The 18,272-nt window shown below is 43.5% G+C and overlaps 1 protein-coding gene across 8 annotated transcripts in view; it reads right to left on the reverse strand.

Annotated features, from left to right (window-relative positions):
• The window catches only part of inpp4b (inositol polyphosphate-4-phosphatase type II B), a 915,802-nt gene that overhangs the window by 263,297 nt on the left and 634,233 nt on the right, over positions 1 to 18,272 (reverse strand). For all 8 annotated transcript variants that reach the window (XM_078539235.1, XM_078539226.1, XM_078539244.1 and 5 more), the window contains one exon: positions 1,295 to 1,406. In XM_078539235.1, coding sequence (XP_078395361.1) covers positions 1,295 to 1,406 — 112 coding nt within the window. The remainder of the gene's footprint in view (positions 1 to 1,294; positions 1,407 to 18,272) is intronic.

The following is an 18,272-nucleotide window of genomic DNA, read 5'->3' on the forward strand; positions in this document are numbered from 1 at the left end:
GTGGGGGCAGAGTCTTTGAATGTTTTTAAAGAAGAGCTAGATAGATTCTTGACTAACAAGGGAGTGAATGACTATCGAGGGTAGGCGGGAGCTTACGATCAGATCAGTTACGATCCTATTGAATGGCGGAGTAGTCTTGAATGGCTAAGTGGCCTACTCCTGCTCCTAGTTCATACATCCATATGTCCTGTCGTTGCTGGTATTAGTGGCAGGCAGGGGCTCACCATGTGAGGACCGTGACAAGCAAACATGTGCAAGGCTCCTGGGTGGGGTGGGGGGGTGCTGTTCCCTGGTTAAGAGGCACTCAATGCCTGATCTAGGGACCCACTATTGGGAGGAGGAGAGGGAGGCCCCTTAAATCTTGCTGCTGGCCGCGCCCACCCCCTCCCCCCACAAATCCCCCCACCCCTCATGCCATCACTTATCTGTGTCTTTGAATCCAGCAACAATCCTGGGCCACGGGTGAGTGTCGTACCAGCAGCATTCAATGCCTCCTCGGTAGCGCTGCCATTCAATAAAGCTATCAGCCTCTGATTGGCCTTGGTGGGGTGGGGGGATGGTGGGAGGGGGGGTTGTGAGGGTTTGCCCTTGATGCCAGGGAAGGCCTACCAGTACCCAGTTAAGTGCCTGAGTGGCACTTAATTCTGTGGGCCTTCCCTAAAACAAAGGTGATGCGGGACTCTCTCCAGTTGACAGGCGAGACCCCCATCACCTCCATTAAATACTGCCCAACATCTCAGTATCACCTATGTTGGAGAGACAGAGAAGATGTCTCAGGGGTAAGTAAGCAACATTAGAGACAGATCTTGGAGATAAAAGATAGATGAAGTGAATAGTTATGTTTAATCACAATGATAAAACATAACTGACAAGTATTACGGAAATCCTGTGATGGAAAATAGCATGTTCAAAAAAGTGTGTTCGGAAAATGTTGCCAGAGGTGTTACCTGACAGGAAGTGCATACACATGAAAGAATTTTCATATACATTAAAGAGAGAGATAATTTTATCAGCGTGGTAATGCTCTGTCCATTTATGGACAATATTTTCTCAGAGGTGCTAGAAGGTTTAAATAACAAAATAAGCTAAATGGTACGTTTCCATTCCGTAAACTGTAACAATCCATTGAAACTTTTGCATTGTACTTAAGTGTTGCTAATGCTGACCATGTTAGGTAAATAAGACTTTGTCATAAACAACATAATCAATGAACTGCTAAATTCTAGGCTGTATTTAAATAAACATTAAAAATAGAAATGCTAAATTTATATTTACACAGCAGGTTGTTTTTTACCTTTTGCCTTGACACTTCACCAGGAGTGTGGTTTGCTTCTTCATTTTCATTCTCTCCCATTTTAAGGTTGCTGACCACTATGGTCCCCACTTTGCTTGAACCATCTAGAGGGCTGAAACATAAATGATGATTCAAGGTGAAAGGAATTCGCAACAGCATTTCATGTGTAACTGCATGTTCTCAGATCTCAAAAAACCAGATCAGGTTTTTAAAATATTATTCTTGCCAAAGTATTGCTTGCACTCAAACATACCTGTATTTTGGAAGCAGGACTCAGTTTCTGTTTATTTTAAGATGCTCTTGTTGCATCCTATTTATAAATGGACAGCATGTCAATCATATCGCCCAGTACTGAGTGGTATCATCAGTGTAAATACAAAAAAAAAAATCCTCAAATATCCAACAGAATAGTAAAATGTGGCAGTGAGAAAATTGTTATCTTATCATGGTCAATCCAACCCTACTAGTCACAGAAGCATTTCTGAGAGAATGCGGCCTGCATTACACACTACTGTAAATACAGTCAGGGTGCTTAGGTGGTATTGTATAAAAATTAAATATCAGTACAGATGTTAAATCATACAAAGTGCCTAGATTTCAAAATTCTTCACCTATATCAATTCAAGAATAATATTTTCTACGTAAGCACAGGCTTATCCTGGCTTCAGCAATAACATAGTAAACAATAAACAGACAGACCTCCAAAGGACCTGAAATGCAACCAGGCTGTAATCTTCTCTTGCTTCTGATGGACAGAACTGCATACCTAATATATACAGGACAACTATGTGGATCTTTTCCTCATTGGCCTGTGAGAACCAACTACAAGTGACTAGACCAGAAACTAGGTCGTGAAGTGTGCAGTAAGATTTCTTCTCACCACTATGTGCAGTGACATTATAAATCCATTCATGGAGATTTTCTCTGTTCTGTATTTCAAGTTAAACTTGAACTTCTTAGGATTACACAATGATTCAGCAGAGGGTCAACAACACCTCAAGCTTTGCTTAGCTGGGCATAGATGCTGAGCCTCAGGTATCATCCACTAAAGGGTACTTCGGGAGCAGCAAAGATAAATTTGTGTGCATCTGTCAAAATTTCCAGAGGCAGTGCACACCTTGCACAGAAGATGGAGAAGTTCATTTGCACTTATGACAAGCTCCATTGAAAGAGCGGCCAATTTCATGGAAAATCAGACACAGCAGACCAAGAAATGCACGTGGCCCACAACAATGGCCTACACACTATGGCAGCGGCCTTGCAAAGCATCGATCAAAGAATCTCCTTAATGGCAGAACAGCACACTAACATGCAGCCAAGTACCTTCCCGCTTTTGTTTGCGGGGAAATGCAGGTGGACCCTGAGAGGGAAGAGGCAGACAGGGATGATGGCAGTGGGGGCACTTCTCAAGGCTGCCCATGGGCATGGCTCTTGCTCTCAGCCCCTTTGACAGAGCCCCACGCGCTGTCCCCATAACCAAGTCTGCCCCTGAAAGATGCATGTGGGGACAGTTTTTGGCAGGGTCCCCTGGGGTATCATAACCCAGAGGACATCCACCAAAGGCATCTCATGTGTGTTAGAGCAGGGGAATGAGTAGCCTACCTCTAGCTCTGCCAAAGCCAAAAGGTAGTAAGACAAAACAGACACAGAAATGGTCTTAGCTACACAAAGGGATTTTATTACACTGTAACTGTCACATTATTATATATATTTTAATGAAGGCATAACTATGTATGATCTTATTATTGTCATGAGGTCGTTTGTGCCCCATACCAGATGAAGGCAAGGCAGGTATATTCTGGCGAATGACATGAAACTCATTGAGGATGACATAAGGCTCAGAAAGAATGTAATGGTTGGATGCCTATTTGTATTGACCGGGTTCATTGTTGGGTGGGATTGGAAGCTAGCCGGATGAGGGCATTTCCGGCTTCTCAGCCATGTAGGTTTGTGGGTTGCAGGCACCAATGGCGCTTCAGAATGTTCCTTTGCCTCCTCCTCTGAGGATGCTGGGCACTCTCAACCCTCCTCTGGGGCCAGCTCCAATGCCCTCTGCAGTGCCAAGTCGTGCAGGGCACAACACACTGCTACTATCCTGGATACCTTGGCTGACCAGGTTGAAGGGCACCATCAGATCAATCAAGGAACAAGAACATTATTTTGAGCAAGTCAATAGCTCTATATATAATTGCCCTGGTGATACCAACTGAATCGCTACTGTGCTTCTGTCGTGGGAGTCAGAAACCAAGCAGTCATAATGTGGCTGTGAACTGTATCAACAGAAACAGGTGGGCTGGCCTCTGTTTCTCTAGATGGCCTCATTATGAATGCTTGCATGAGCTCCAGGACTCTCTGATGGATGAGCTCAGCAGGGGATCTGTTTTCGCAGGCTAAAGTGGAGTGTTTGATTTGGAGGATGTATGAGGTTATAAGAAGTTATTCTGTCTTTGCACTTTTTTTTCAATGTCTGTATATTTATTTGACAAGATTAAGAGGTATGAAGTGAGGTAAAAAAGCTTCTGTTATTGATACCATAATGACTCTGTCTGATTGACACATTTATAGGGTTATAAGAGCAGCAGTTTTTTTCAAAGCAGCATTTTGATTTTCAAGCCTTGCCTTTCTTAGTATATGGCTCATTGGTTCTATAGTGGGTGAGTGGGCATGGATGATGCCAGGGGGCATGGAGGTGGTATAGGAAATGGGTGGGGGTGAGGGGGTGTGTGGGGTGAGGGGTAGAGGGCCTAAGAACCTTTAATACAACTGGGCCTGAGTCCCAGAGAAACGAGGTGGGTGTTCGAACCAGCTTGCCTTGGTACACGCCCGCCTCGTAGCCGGCTCTGTACTGCCTCCAGAAGCGGCTGACCCACCTCCATGCCTGGAACAAAAATATGTCAGGCCTGGGCCCTTTTGAAGGAGACAGGTCTGCCAAGTTAGGAAATTTCCCGACTTGAGCTTCCTGCCTCAATGGCAAAAATCCAGGGGTAATTGGAGGTTCTTCTCTGAATTGGCAGGTCCAGGGATAACTGCTGGGACCTATTTTGTTTCCTCTTAGATAAATGGTTGAACTAAGGCAGCTGAATGGTAATAAGATTCACTTCTGGTACCAAGGAGGTAAAGCAAACTATGAGGGAGGATGCAGGAGACTTCAGCATGTTCATGGAGTAATCTGACAGGTGACAAGTGCAGTTCAATGCAGAGAAATAAAAAGTTATTTTGAGAAAGAGAGAGAAAGGCAGTACCATTACAACTTGCTTTTATTAGTATCTTTAACATAGAAAAATATACCAAATGCTCTGCAAAGGCTTATGGAAAGAACATATTGGAAAGGGGCTGATCAAAACCTTGTCAAAGAGGTTGGTTCTAAGGAGAGTTTTAAAAGGAAGATACAGTGGTGGAGATAGAAGGGGTTGTGAAGGAAATTACAGAATATGAGGCCTCATCAGCTGAATGTGTAGCCACCTATGATGGGGCATAAGGGGGAAGGATTCACAACAGAAAGAAGGAAAGAAAGAACATTTCATTTATGAAGTGCCTTTCCTGATAACAGGCCAACACCTGAGAAATAGAGAGCTTGGGAGTTGGGGGTTTACGGAACTACAGAGTTAAGGAGAAGTAGGCTTATGACGGAATTCAAACAGAAAGTTGAGAATTTTAAATTTGAGGTGTTGGGATACCAAAAACCAAATGGACGTCAGTGAGGATAAGAGTGATTGCCATGCAGAAATTGGTACAGAATGAGTTGACCTTTCTGGAGGGGCAGGTTGGCCAGGCAAACATTGAAATAGTCAAGTCTGAAGGCAGAAAAATCATGGTTGAGGGTTTCAGCAGCAGATGAACTGAGGTGGGGATAATGGTTCATAACGTGACAGAGAAGAAAGTAGGTGCTGAAGATAGAAGGCTCTGAAGGGTCATACAGACTCGAAATGTTAACTCTGTTTCTCTCTTCACAGATGCTGTCAGAACTGCTGAGTTTTTCCAGCATTTTCTGTTTTTATTTCGGATTTCCAGCATCCGCAGTATTTTGCTTTTATTTATTTAAGAGAAGTAGGAAGACTTTGTGAAGGGATTGAGGGATTCTGCCAAAGTAAGTGACAATGTGAGAAACCAGAAGGAAATTCACCCCCACGATTCCATGAAAACAAAACCATGTGTAGTCTATATTTTTTCAGTACAGTGAGTAAAACTTTGACATCATCATACTCAGCTGGTCAGCCATACTTGCACTGTTAACAGAACCGAACAACAGCTTGCATTTATAAAGCACCTTTAAAATAGCAAAACATACTAAAACACTTTACAGGAGTGATAATCAAATATAAGGAGAGGTGACCAAATGTTTGGACAAAAAAGGTGTTAAAGAGCATCTTGAAGCAGTGAGAGCTATAGAGGCACAGGGATTTAGGGAGGGATTTCCAGAGCTTGGGGTCTAGGCAAATGAATGCATAGCCACCAATGGTGGAACAATGAGAAACAGAGTTAGTAACCATGTTTATGCAAACTAGAAATCTGACCAGCTAATTAAATTGACATAAATTTTCAGTAAAAGCCCAGAAAGTTATCTGATCAAAGGCTGTACAGCATGAATTGATAATAGATCCATTCGAAGAAATAATTTCAAACATCTCTCCTCTATTATAATTAATGTGATATGGTGATCTTGAGCAGTGCTTTAATCATCTCTCAATCCTCTACACCAGAAGGAAATTCACAGGAACATTTGCTGTTAACAGTATTATAAGAATAGAAATAAAAAAAGGAAATCAAAGAGAGAAAATTGGAAGGTTGGCTGGTGTATTGCGCTGTAAAGAGGGCAGAAAGAAAGCAGAGAAAAAAGGTACCTCAGAAATGTTACAAAGTAGCTGTGAATAGATTAAAAAATAATGTAATATTCTGTAATCTGATGCTAATAAAATCTGATTATTCTTAACATTAATAACACAGCAAATCACACTTAAGCTCAGTGTGAGAAGCTTTGGTTGTACTTTCCTGTTCAAATTTGACAGGAGGTAGCTAGCTGAAGTACTTTAACCTAAGAATAATTTGAGATAGAATTACATGGAATATACAGCATAGAAACATGCCATTCAGCTCAACCAGTTCATCCTCCGCTTGCGCTTCTGCATGGATCTCTCAAAACATATGCTGGAATGAATAGGAAATGAACGTTGTACAAATGCACAACAGGTCAATCAATAACTGAAAAAGAAATGGAAGAAGGTTTCTAGTGCGACTCTTCAGTGGATTCAAATGTTCACCTGTCCTTCTTGGCCATTTCAGACTTCTCATATGCACATTTCTTCATTCTAATTTAAGCCAATTTATGTTTCAAAGCATTTCACACAATAAATTAAATTTGAAGTACAGCAAGTAGCATCTTGGTTCATCAGTAACAATCTGACCTGAATCAGAAGATTGTGGGTTTAAGTTCCACCCCTGGACTTGGCCACATAATGGAGGCAGACATTTCAGCGTAGACATAATAACTGAAGGCGTTGTTCTTCGGATGAGATATCAAGTCGGGACTTCTCATATCTTTCCTGGTAGATATTAAAGATCCCATGGGAAATTTTTGAAGAAAGGTAGGGAGTTTGCCTGGTGTCTCACCCAACATTTATCCCTCAAGTGAATCCACCAAAACAGATAAACAATTTTCTTCTCCACCGATGCTGCCAGACCTGCTGAGTTTTTCCAGGTAATTCTGTTTTTGAGACAATTAACTCATCTCACTGCTGTTTGAGGGACCTTGTTATGCACAAATTTATTACCACACTTACTGGAAAAATAACAGTGACTACACTTCACAAAGTAATTAATTATGTTCACTTAGGTGTCTTTCATTTTATGTAAACAGATTATGAGCGCAAAATGAAATAACAAGGCTTTACTAATTTTCATTTTCTAAAATTATTCCTCATGAAAATAGGATCTCACTGTAAAAGGCAAAGCACACACCACAACAGTCACTAAAAGCATATTATAAAAACAGAGAAATGGTTAAAGAATATCAAGGACCTTGCTAAGTAGGTGACTATAATGGATACAAGGATGCCATTTTTCAGCTCTGTAAAATAAAGTGTAGTCTTGTGTTAAGAATCATGTGGTACAGCTTCGCTTCAATGTGAAATATCCAATTTGGGAGAGGTGCTCATTATTCTGAAATTATCAATTTTCAAATCATTTATTTGCATTGTTAATTGTACTGTTTGCTAAGTACTCTCACTTGTGTCTTATTTTTTTAAAATGTAGGCTTCCATAATGTTTCATTTGTAAAGGAGTGAGTAATTGAGCCAGAGAGCCCAAAAAGGTTACAGGTCTTTTCTGATTAAGTTAATCTTAGTTTGGGTAAAAGGTAGCTGAAAATTGGTCACAATATCTCTGGAAGGGCCAAAAAATATCTAGACTTGCTGTTCTTAAAATGTGCCTATGGGCATTGGGTAAGAACAATAAGCTCACTGCTGATGCCCTCCACCATGACAGAATAGCCCACTGGCACTTACTCTATAGGTCCATATATAAAGAATGACTAATTGGGGGACGTGTTAAAGGACGGCTGACACATTGGAACCTGACCCCAATATATGTCAGGACCTTTAAGGCAGGAGACTGAGGCAAGAGTGGCCTGACAGATGACAGATATTGTTCGGTGTAGCAAAATAAGCAGTAGTCATTTTTTGGAAAAAGAACAGTGAAAGGAAGTAGCACAACAACATACTTTTATATTGTGTCTTTAACATAGAAAAAACATGCTAAGATGCCTTGCAAAGGCATAAGGCAAAATGGACACCAAGCTGAAGGAGGAGATGTTAGGGATGTGAGTGGAGGGGGTCTGGGCTGTTAAAAGTTTTGTTACAAAGGTTGGTTCTGTGTATAGTCTTAATGGAGTATAGAGAGGTGAAGAGAGAAGGGGTTTAGGAAGGGAACATGGGGCATAGGACGCTGCTATGGTCCAGCCAGATCTGATGATGGATAGCTGATCCAATTTTGAACCAGGTGCACTCAAATCTGCACACTGAAGTTCAGAGGGCACCATGCAGGCTATGCCAGAGGGCGGTGATTAGGATGGGGGAGAAGAAAGGTTTTACTGGGAATAAGGGCATCAACGATGGGGGAAGAGAGTGGTTGAACACATTAACAGTTTTCAGAAGCATTATGATGAATGGTTGACCAAGGATTAGGTGCTAGCAGCTTGAAAATGTAATTGTAAGAGACTTGTAGAGTTTTTTTTCCCCCAGGGGCAGACACAGGAGGCAAAGAGGGTTTATGGGTGGTGAAGGCTATGAGGAAGTGGTGGAAGTGAGATGAGATGGTTAGGATTTTGGGAACAGAGGGACCTTGTGAGATTGCAAGTTCAAGGAGCTGACCATGCATATGAGGAGGAGAGCTTAGATGGAGAGAAAGGTTTGCGGATGATGGTGAAATCAGAGAAAGGCCAAGATATGTCATGGTGCAGACTGAGGATGACGTGCAGAGCCTGATGGAGGAAAGGAGAAAGGATATCTAAGGGAGAAACTGATCCTGGCTAGGGGAAGGGTAGATAATGAGAATTACCCCTACCCCTGCTGGAGAAACAGCAGAGGTAGGGGTAGTAGTTGGGCAATCGAGAATAAGGTGAGGTGCTCCCAGGAGGAGTGAATGGCAGAGGTGTCAGGGGAAAGGGAAAAGGTGTGATCTGATCAGGGCCACAACATTTTGTGCAGGATCAGTGGTGGAAAGTATAACCAGGCAGGGAGGCTTCACTAGTAGCCAAGGCTAGCTATTCACCAAGTTTCAAAGCCAGAATGTAAAATAAATGTCCACAATCGGGTCATGAATGACAAGGACACTTATTATTAATGAGTGAACAAACATTCTGGAAGGAAATACAGAGAGCGTCAGTGTTTGTTAATCTATTGATTAGCATCTGAGGGAGCAGTGGTGGGTAGGGTAAACAGAATTAAAATTTTAGCAAGATTAGCCCTCACCATAATGTTGAGAGAAGAAGGTTGGTCTGTTGTTGTAAGCAGGCAGCAGTGAATACCCCAATAGGCCCTAACTCAAATTCCAATAAAAGTTCAGGGTATTTGTGGGCCTACCCAATGTTGATTTCAGCCTAACATAGCAGCAGGACTGTAGGAAGACAGAGGAATAGTGATGACTTGTAGTGATTGGGGTTGGGTTGGAGAGGGGGGCAACTACCTGTGATTGGAGAAATGAATGGTGGCACAACTGGATGACAGAAAGGGGAGCAGACAAAAGACAAGGGCTGAGAGGGGGCATGAGAGAAAGGAAGAAGGTTGAAGTAATTGATCCTGGTCAGCAGCAATGAATGGATACAAAAGGGAATTCAAGTTGCAGAGGTAGAGATTAGAAGAGACATGTCCTGATTATAAACAGAGGAATAGGGAGGTGAGGATATGAGCACTCCAAAAATAGTTTGAGGTATACGGCCGTACTATTTGAAAATCATTTGCATCAAATTTTAGTAAAATATTACTGTTAAACATGAAAGCAAAAAGAATGCTGTGGAGGTGGGATGTTTCCAGAATCTAGTGATACTGATAGTCCTCTGCTAAAGCCAGAGTATCTATTAGGTTAAGGAAGCAAAAGAACAACAATAATTTTCTTTTACATAACATATTTCACAGTTGATCAATACTTTGAGTGTAGTTACTGCTGTAACATTGAGAAAAGCAGTAGCCCATTTGCACACAGCAGAGTTCCATAAACAGCAATTCAATAAATGACCAATTAAACAGTTGTCTGAGTCATGGTGAAGTGAGAAACATTGGCCAGGCCGCCAGTGAAATTCCTGCGCTCTTCTTCAATCCATAGAATCCTTTACATACACCTGACAGGGCAAGAAGGGACCTCAGTCTCATGTTTCATTCAAGAGATGCCTCTTCTGACAGTGCAGCAGTAACTTATGCATACTTCACTGAAGTATCAGTGTGGTGGATTATGCATTCAAGTCTCTGGAGTTGGGCTTGAACCCATGACCTCTGACTCAGTCATGAGTGTGCCACCATTGAGCCAAGCTTGACACAAAAGAGTGCTTATATTACTGCACTGAATCTTAGCATAGTGAACTTTTGGCTCGTTTTGCTCCTCAGCAATATTCTATACATGTACACTAGTGAGATTCTCAGGCTTGGTTTTGAAATAAGACCATAAGGCATAGGGGCAGAAGTAGGCCATTCGGCCCATCGAGTCAGTTCTGTAATTCAATGAGATCATGGCTGATTTGATAATCCTCAACTCCACTTTCCTGCCTTTTCCCCATAACCCTTGATTCCCTCACTGATTAAAAATCTGTCTCTCTCAGCTTTGAATATACTTAACTACCCAGCCTCTACAGCCCTCTGCGGTAAAGAATTCCACAGATTGACTACCCTCAGAGAAGAAATTCCTCCTCATCTCTGTTTTAAATGAGTGACCCCTTACTCTGAGATTATGCCTTCTGGTCCTAGACTCTCCCACAAGGGGAAAACACCTCTCAGCATCTACCCTATCAAGTTCCCTAAGAATCTTATATGCTTCAATAAGGTTGCCTCTCATTCTCAATCTACTCCACCACTCCTCATAAGAAAATCCCTCCATACCCGAGATCAACCTAGTGAACCCTCTCTGGACTGCCTCCAATGCCAGTATATCTTTCCTTGGATAAGGGAACCAAAATTGTTCACAGTATTCTAGGTGTGGTCTAACTAATGCCTTGTATAGTTTTAGCAAGACTTCCCTATTTTGATACTCCATTCCCTTTGAAATAAAGGCCAACATTCCATTTGCCTTTCCAATACCTATTGAACTTGTATGTTAACTTTTTCAGGTTCATGCACAAGGACTCCTAAATCCCTCTGTGCTGCAGCCTTTCTCCATTTAAATAATATTCAGCTCCTCTATTCTTCCTGCCAAAGTGCATAACCTCACATTTTCCCATATTCATCTGCCAAGTTTTTGCCCACTCATTTAACCTGTCTACATCCCTCTGTAGACTCCTTGTGTCATCCTCACCACTTGCCTTCCCACCTATTTGTGTCATCCGCAAACTTGGCGATAGTACATTCATTTCCCTCATCCAAGTCATTAATAGATATTGTAAATAATTGAGGTCCCAACACTGACCCCCGTGGCACTCCACTAGTTACAGGTTGCCTTCCCAAAAATGCCCCCCTTATCCCAACTCTGTCTTCTATTACTTAGCCAATCCTCTGTCCATGCTAATATACTATCCCCAACACTATAGGCTCTTGTCTTATTGAGTAGCCTTATGTGCAGTACCTTATCAAATGCCTTTTGGAAATCCAAACATATTACATCTACTGGTTCCCCTTTGTCTATCCTGCTTTGTTACCTTCTAACACTGAATGCAGGATAGTAGGGGGGGTTAGTTTAGGTCAAGCAGGTAGAATGGGTCACAGACTTACTGCACAACAGATGTATTTCAGCCTATCAGCAAATGCTACCAGCTTGTGTTACATTAACTAAGCTTCAGGCTAATTGCTTTCTCTGCGCACAAAACCCATTATTTACTGGCCAATGAGCACTATTACTTAGTGCTTGAGAAAGCAGTTCAATATGGTCCGTGCTTGTAAATGATCAGATGTGACATTAACTGTGTGAAACTTGGGTGAATTTCAAAAGTCTATTGTGTACCTTTACTAAATCTAACTCACTTGTAAAGGATGAAGCTTGTCACTTACCACATACTTGTATTGGACAAGACTAACTGGGGAATAATTCGTAATTTCAAGATATAATGACTGTTGTTTTCACTGGTATAGGCTATTTGGTTGCACAATAATTCAGCAAAAAATGATAGATCCTTAAGAAAGTAGTTAAACTGAACTGTGATATTAAGTTCAAGACTTCCACAAAAACTGGGACCAGAGGGGACACAGTTGCCCAACGTACAGTATTCATGAAGCAAAATAATTTACATTCAGATCAATCAAATATTCATGGCAGCCTAACACCAAAACTACTTGCTAGTTAAGTGTGTGCATCCATGGGAATAATAATGATTCAAACGTTAGCACTTCATATTTATATTACTTAGGGTGCCTCAGTTGCTCTGCTTCACTGCTGTTTTCTCCCCTTATGTCAATGTTTATGTTGTTTCTCTCCTTCCCTTTGTTTCTATGTCTTCTCTATTCCAGTGTTAATCCATGCTACATGATGCCCTTCTTGCTGTTGCAATCTATTTCCTTCATTACTGTGGCCTCAAGTTCTCTGTCCAATGGGACAATCATTTTGTCATGTTCCATACGTGGGTTACAATGCATAACACGGTAGACATGCTTGATACAACTTCTACCGTTTTAGATATTGGGGTTTATTTTTCTTTGGAAACAAGCAAAAAAGTCATTGTGCATATAATACAATTTCTCAATTTTGTATTCACACTAATCTGTTTGCTCTCATTAGTGACTAGAGAAAAACATGCCCAAAATCATGTTAAAAATCCCGCATGTTGGAAATCGTTCCCTTTCCTGTAAAACATCTGAAGAATCCCAACACAGGAATCTGCATATAGATAGCACCACAGCAGTGGTTCACATTCAGATCTTCTGCCTATGTTTGCACTCCTCCAAACAGCTGTACTCAGCAACAACAAAAGTGGTCAGCTTTATTTTCAAGTCCCTTCCTATACCATCAGCAATTACAGATTATTTTTTTCTTAAATCTAGAGACTAGGTCAGGCTTGTCCAACATGTAGCCCATGGGCCACTACATGGCCCGCCAAGGCTCTCTATCCGGCCTGTGGACCCAGTGTTCAAAATTCTGTAAGTGAATTTGAAGACTCTTCAAAGAACTACTTCACCAATCATAGGCCTTCTCTCCTGCCTGTGCTGTTGCTAGGATCACTAGTGAGCCACTCAGCGGCAAGTGTGGGAGAGAAGCAGTCTCTGACTGGAGGAGCAGCTTTCTTCAACCTGGGGCCTGAAGATATGGTGTGACAGCAGCAGTGAGTCTGCTAGGGAGGTTTTCGGCAGGGGGAGGGGGGGTGCAGAGTAACCAAGTGGCTGCTGGGCAGCGGGTGGCTGCCAGGCAGTTTGGGGGGTTGGTAGGGGAGTGGCTGCCGGGTGGGGGGCAGAGAACGACTACTGGGGAAGGGGATGAGACTGGCTGCTGGGGGTGTGGTGGGGGCTGGGGGAGACAAGACTGGCTGCTGGTGGGAAGAGAGGAGACTGGCTGCTGGTGGAAGCGGGGGGTGCGGGGTTAGAGGAGAGACTGGCTGCTGGTGGGGAGGGTTAGAGAGGGGATTGGCTGCTGGTGGGAAGAGATAAGACTGGCTGCTGGTGGGAAGGGGGGTTAGAGAAGGGACTGGCTGCTGGTGGGAAGGGGGGTTAGAGAAGGGACTGGCTGCTGGTGGGAGGGGGGTAGAGAAGGGACTGGTTGCTGGTGGGGGGGTGGGAAGAAGGGACTGGCTGCTGGTTGCAGGGGAGAAGAGACTGGCTGCTGGTGGGGAGTGGAGAGGAGAGACTGGCTGCTGGTGGGGGGGAGTGGAGAGGAGAGACTGGCTGCTGGTGGGGGTGGGTAGAGAAGGGACTGGCTGCAGGTGGGGAGTGGAGAGGAGAGACTGGCTGCTGGTGGGGAGGTGGAGAAGAGACTGGCTGCTGGTGGGGAGGTGGAGAAGAGACTGGCTGCTGGTGGGGAGGTGGAGAAGAGACTGGCTGCTGGTGGGGAGGTGGAGAAGAGACTGGCTGCTGGTGGGGGGGTGGAGAAGAGACTGGCTGCTGGTGGGGAGGTGGAGAAGAGACTGGCTGCTGGTGGGGAGGTGGAGAAGAGATAGGCTGCTGGTGAGAGTAGGGGGAGAAGAGACTGGCTGCTAGTTGAGGGGGGGTGGAGAAGAAACTGGCTGCTGGTGGGGGGGTGGAGAGGAGATATTGGCTGCTGGTGGGAGTGGGGTAGAGATGGGACTGGCTACTGGTGGGGGGTGGAGAAGAGCATGGCTGCTGGTGGGGGGTGGGTGGGAAAAGAAATTGGCTGCTGGTGGGCAGGGAGAAGGGACTGGCTGCTGGTGCTGGTGGAGGGGGTAGGGAAAAGAGATTGGCTGTTGGTGTCTGTGAGAGTAAGGGGGCATGTCTGTGTGTGAGCGCGTGCATGTGAGACAGAGCAAGTGTGTGAGTGAGAGTGAGAGAGAGAGTGTGAGCAGGAGCGTGCGTGTGTTTGTGAGAGTGTGTGAGAGAGAGAGCAGGCGCGTGTGTGTGTGAGAGAGGAGTGTGTGCATGTGTGTGAGAGAGAAGGAGCGTGTGCATGTGAGAGAGAGAGCGGAGCAAGCGAGAGAGCGAGAGAGAGAGTGCGCACAGGAGTGTGTGCGTGCAAGAAGACTGTGTGTGAGAGCGCAAGAGAAAGTGTGTGTGCACGAGAAAGAAAGAGTCTGGCTCACTGCCAGTCTCAGAGTTTGCACTCACCCTTGCCCCCGCACACCAACACACTCGCACCAACTCACATAGTGGGTGTGGGTGAGGGTGAGGGAATAAGTATCCTGAGACAGAGTGAGCTGGAAAAACACAATTTGACCCTCTCACACTCTAACGGTCACCTTTATTAATTACTCATTAATTTAAATGATCAATTTATTGTTTTGACGTTGCTTTATTCAGCTCAGCAAGTTGATTCTTTTCTTCACATCTCAACATTTTATTGAAATTCACGTTTAATGTTGCGCCAAACCACACCTTGTCGAAATTTGCTCATTGGTCTCCAGTGAGAAAAAAATTGAAATGTGGGCCCTCGCCCGAAGAGGTTGGACGAGCCTGGACTAGACCGTAATCTTACAACGAAAGCCTAAGATTCACTTTGCTTTGCTGAATTTCATACTGCATGTTAGCAATTACATTTCAAAATTTCTCCAAACTCCTGTTTTGTTCTTTCGTAAGATGTGACAAAATCTGCTGTGACATCGTACTTCAAAAAAAAAATCTGCTTCCTGACCTCTAAAACTAACATGTTTGTAAATGACAGGTCTATTTTCTTAACGCTGTAGAGACATGAAGATATGACAATGTGTCATGTAATAAAACATGCCTTGGGCATGTCCAAAGGCACGAATGATCTAGTATGCTTTTAAACATAAAAGTCTCCAAGATGGCAATTCAGCTAAGCAAATCGTACGAGAATGAGTCACACAACTCTGGGTTAACAATGCTCACTTTAGCTCATGATTTAAGGATACTAATTTGTTGCAATGATTTCATGTCTGATTGCATCATGTGGTGGGGGGATTGACCCATGCAGGCAAGAAAAGCCCTGGTTCAAACATCAGCCTATTAGTTAGCTGATCTGAGTGGCAGTTGCGATATCCCTGCGTAAAGCCAGAGGGAAATTTCTACACAAGTTCACACTTCTGATTTTAATCAAAGGATTCTTCCATCCTCCTGCAAGTGCCTATGTGTGGACATCATGCAAATAATATATTGGACTGAATTTTGATACCTAACATGATAGGCTATTCTATCAACACTTAGGGTGGGATTTTGTGCTAGAGGCAGGAAGGTTGATTTGGGAAACTTCTTGACTCACCAGGCCTGTCTCCTTTAAAAAGTCCCCTGCCTGGCATATTTTTGTTCCGGGGAGGCAAGGGCTGGATGGAGTCGGGTCCGCTGCCTCCAGACGCAGGTCTGAGGCGGCAACGTACGTGGATGGATGGCAAAGCCAGCAAACTAACGCCTGCCTCCATCTACTGGGACATCGGCCCAGTTGTAATGATGAAAGTTAGGACCTCAAAATCTCATCTCTCCTCGCCTACATGTTCTCCAGGCCCACCATGCCCCTACATGCATCCTCATAATCCCTCCATGCCCCCTTATGTCCCACATGCTCCCTCCACGCTTCCTCATACTCCCCATGCTCCTTCCATGCCTCTTTAAACCTCCCATGTATCCTCCATAGCCATTCACCTGGTATCCACAAAGGATAGACCTCGGAATGTCTTTGAAATGGACACTAAAAAAAAAATGATCAATCTCATAGAGCTGTCAGTCAAACACACTTCAAACTGATAGAAAAACTCATTCAGAAAAGCCATTCAAAAAATTTAAATCCACTCAAGTGGTCAATCAATGGTAAAAACAAATACCTATTCAATAACAATATCAAAGACAGACAACCCTTTAATAACCTATTAAAACTATCAAAATGTGAACTCAACCCCCTGCTGAGTTAAGTGATTCAACAGATTTTCAATCTCAGCCAAGCATTCATGAGTTCAGATGTTAAAACAAATACTAGGAAATTTAAACAATGGAGCCTAGTGAAACTGAAAAATTAGATGGCCTTTGTTTCTAAGCTACACCAGATGTCCTGTCAATCAAAGCAGTCCAGGAGTAGTTGGGGGCTTTTTTTCTTCAGCTGAAGCTGTTGAAGGTTATTTTTCCCAAATTAAAAGGACTCTGGGCATTTAAAACTCTTCAGGTTATTACTCTAGAGTTCCCAAACAGTGTTTTAGGATGCATTAGTGCACCGCATTTGAACCTTACACAATGCTAATCATTGTAATAGTTAACTTATCTTTACCTTTTCAGGACAGAACCTCATAATCAATCAGTGCATTAAAAACACATCTAACTTACAATCAGCATCTAACTATTAAAACTAAAAGAACACATTTTATTTTTGTATTTCAAAACCTGTCAATGAAAGAACTCCAGAAGCAGGTGGCATTTTTTTTTTGTTCTCCACTTAAGACTAGGTGCCTCTGTGGTTCACAATTCCTCTGAGATGCTGTGAACCACATTGACTAACGAAATGGGCCAAACTCCTTAAAAATAGCATGGATTCCAAAATGTCCACCCCCGCAATGGTGTAGGGCAAGGGAAGGATTGCTGGATCCAGGATTACCCTTATCCCAGAGCCGTAAAAATATCACACAACTGAAGTGGTGCAGGAATCACAGAATTGGGTCTCATTCACCATTTTTAAATTCATCCCGCCTCAATTCCAAAATGGACGGGCACATGAAAATCTGGGCTCTATTGTCTGAGCTTATGCATGAGGAATCACCATCCTGTGTACCAGAAGGTAACCATGGAATGAAAATTGAGCAGGAAGTCAACTGCATCAGAACAGGAAAGAAATGTCATATATTCGCAGGTCAGGTATAAAATTTATTAGATTCAGGGTAAAGGTCTCCCTGGACTAAACTGAGGTACATATAGCATGTAAGTCATCTTTTGGGGATACACGGGAGAAATTTTCCACTGGTGGATTTAAGGTCCACTGCAAATATTGAATATTTTTGCCTAATTTATATTTTCAATTCATTAATTTTTCATTGCATGTGTGCAAAGAAAAATAACTTAGGATGCTTCCGGGTGTATGCTTGTTCTGCTTGTTGTATTTGTTACAAACGTTAGGACGTGTGGCATGGTCCATGGACAAGCTAGTGGGTTTGTCATAGGGGGACAGGCCTCTGTGGACCCCTCAGTCCACACTGAGCTGCCTAGCACAGATTGGAGGTTTCCATAGAGGACTCTTCCCCTAGCAAACTATTTGGAGCTGACAGGATCAACTGGAACAATGCACCATCTAAGAGGAGGAGACCATCACTTATCTGGCCTTTTGCCTGAAGAAACGAGATAATGTGTTGACCAGCAAAAGTTTCCTGAGTGTACAGGAGTGTTGGTTGGAGAAGGACCTGTGGGGTCTGAATAAGCTGCAGCGTGGTAGGGAGGGGGGGGCAGGCGGGGCGGAAGTTGAGGGTGGGGGTGGGAGTCAGCTGCTCCAGGCTGTTGGCCTTAACCTCCAGCCACTACCTAAGGAATTTCCCCACATCTCTGAGCTGGTGCAACTCCGAGGAAGGAGAATAGACGATTAAGCCTTGGAGAGCTGGCAGATTTAGACTCTTGAGGCAGAATTTTACCAGCCCCTGGATGGTGGGCTAGGTGGCTAGTAAAATGCTGGGTAACTGAGTTGTGAGATGCCTCACCAACACAGTTCCACTGCCGGGAGGTTTCCCAGTGGCAAGAATGCAGTGACTAGGCTGCCCACCAAC

The sequence above is a fragment of the Cetorhinus maximus genome, chromosome 1 (assembly GCF_964194155.1).
Source record: "Cetorhinus maximus chromosome 1, sCetMax3.hap1.1, whole genome shotgun sequence".
NCBI lineage: Eukaryota > Metazoa > Chordata > Chondrichthyes > Lamniformes > Cetorhinidae > Cetorhinus > Cetorhinus maximus.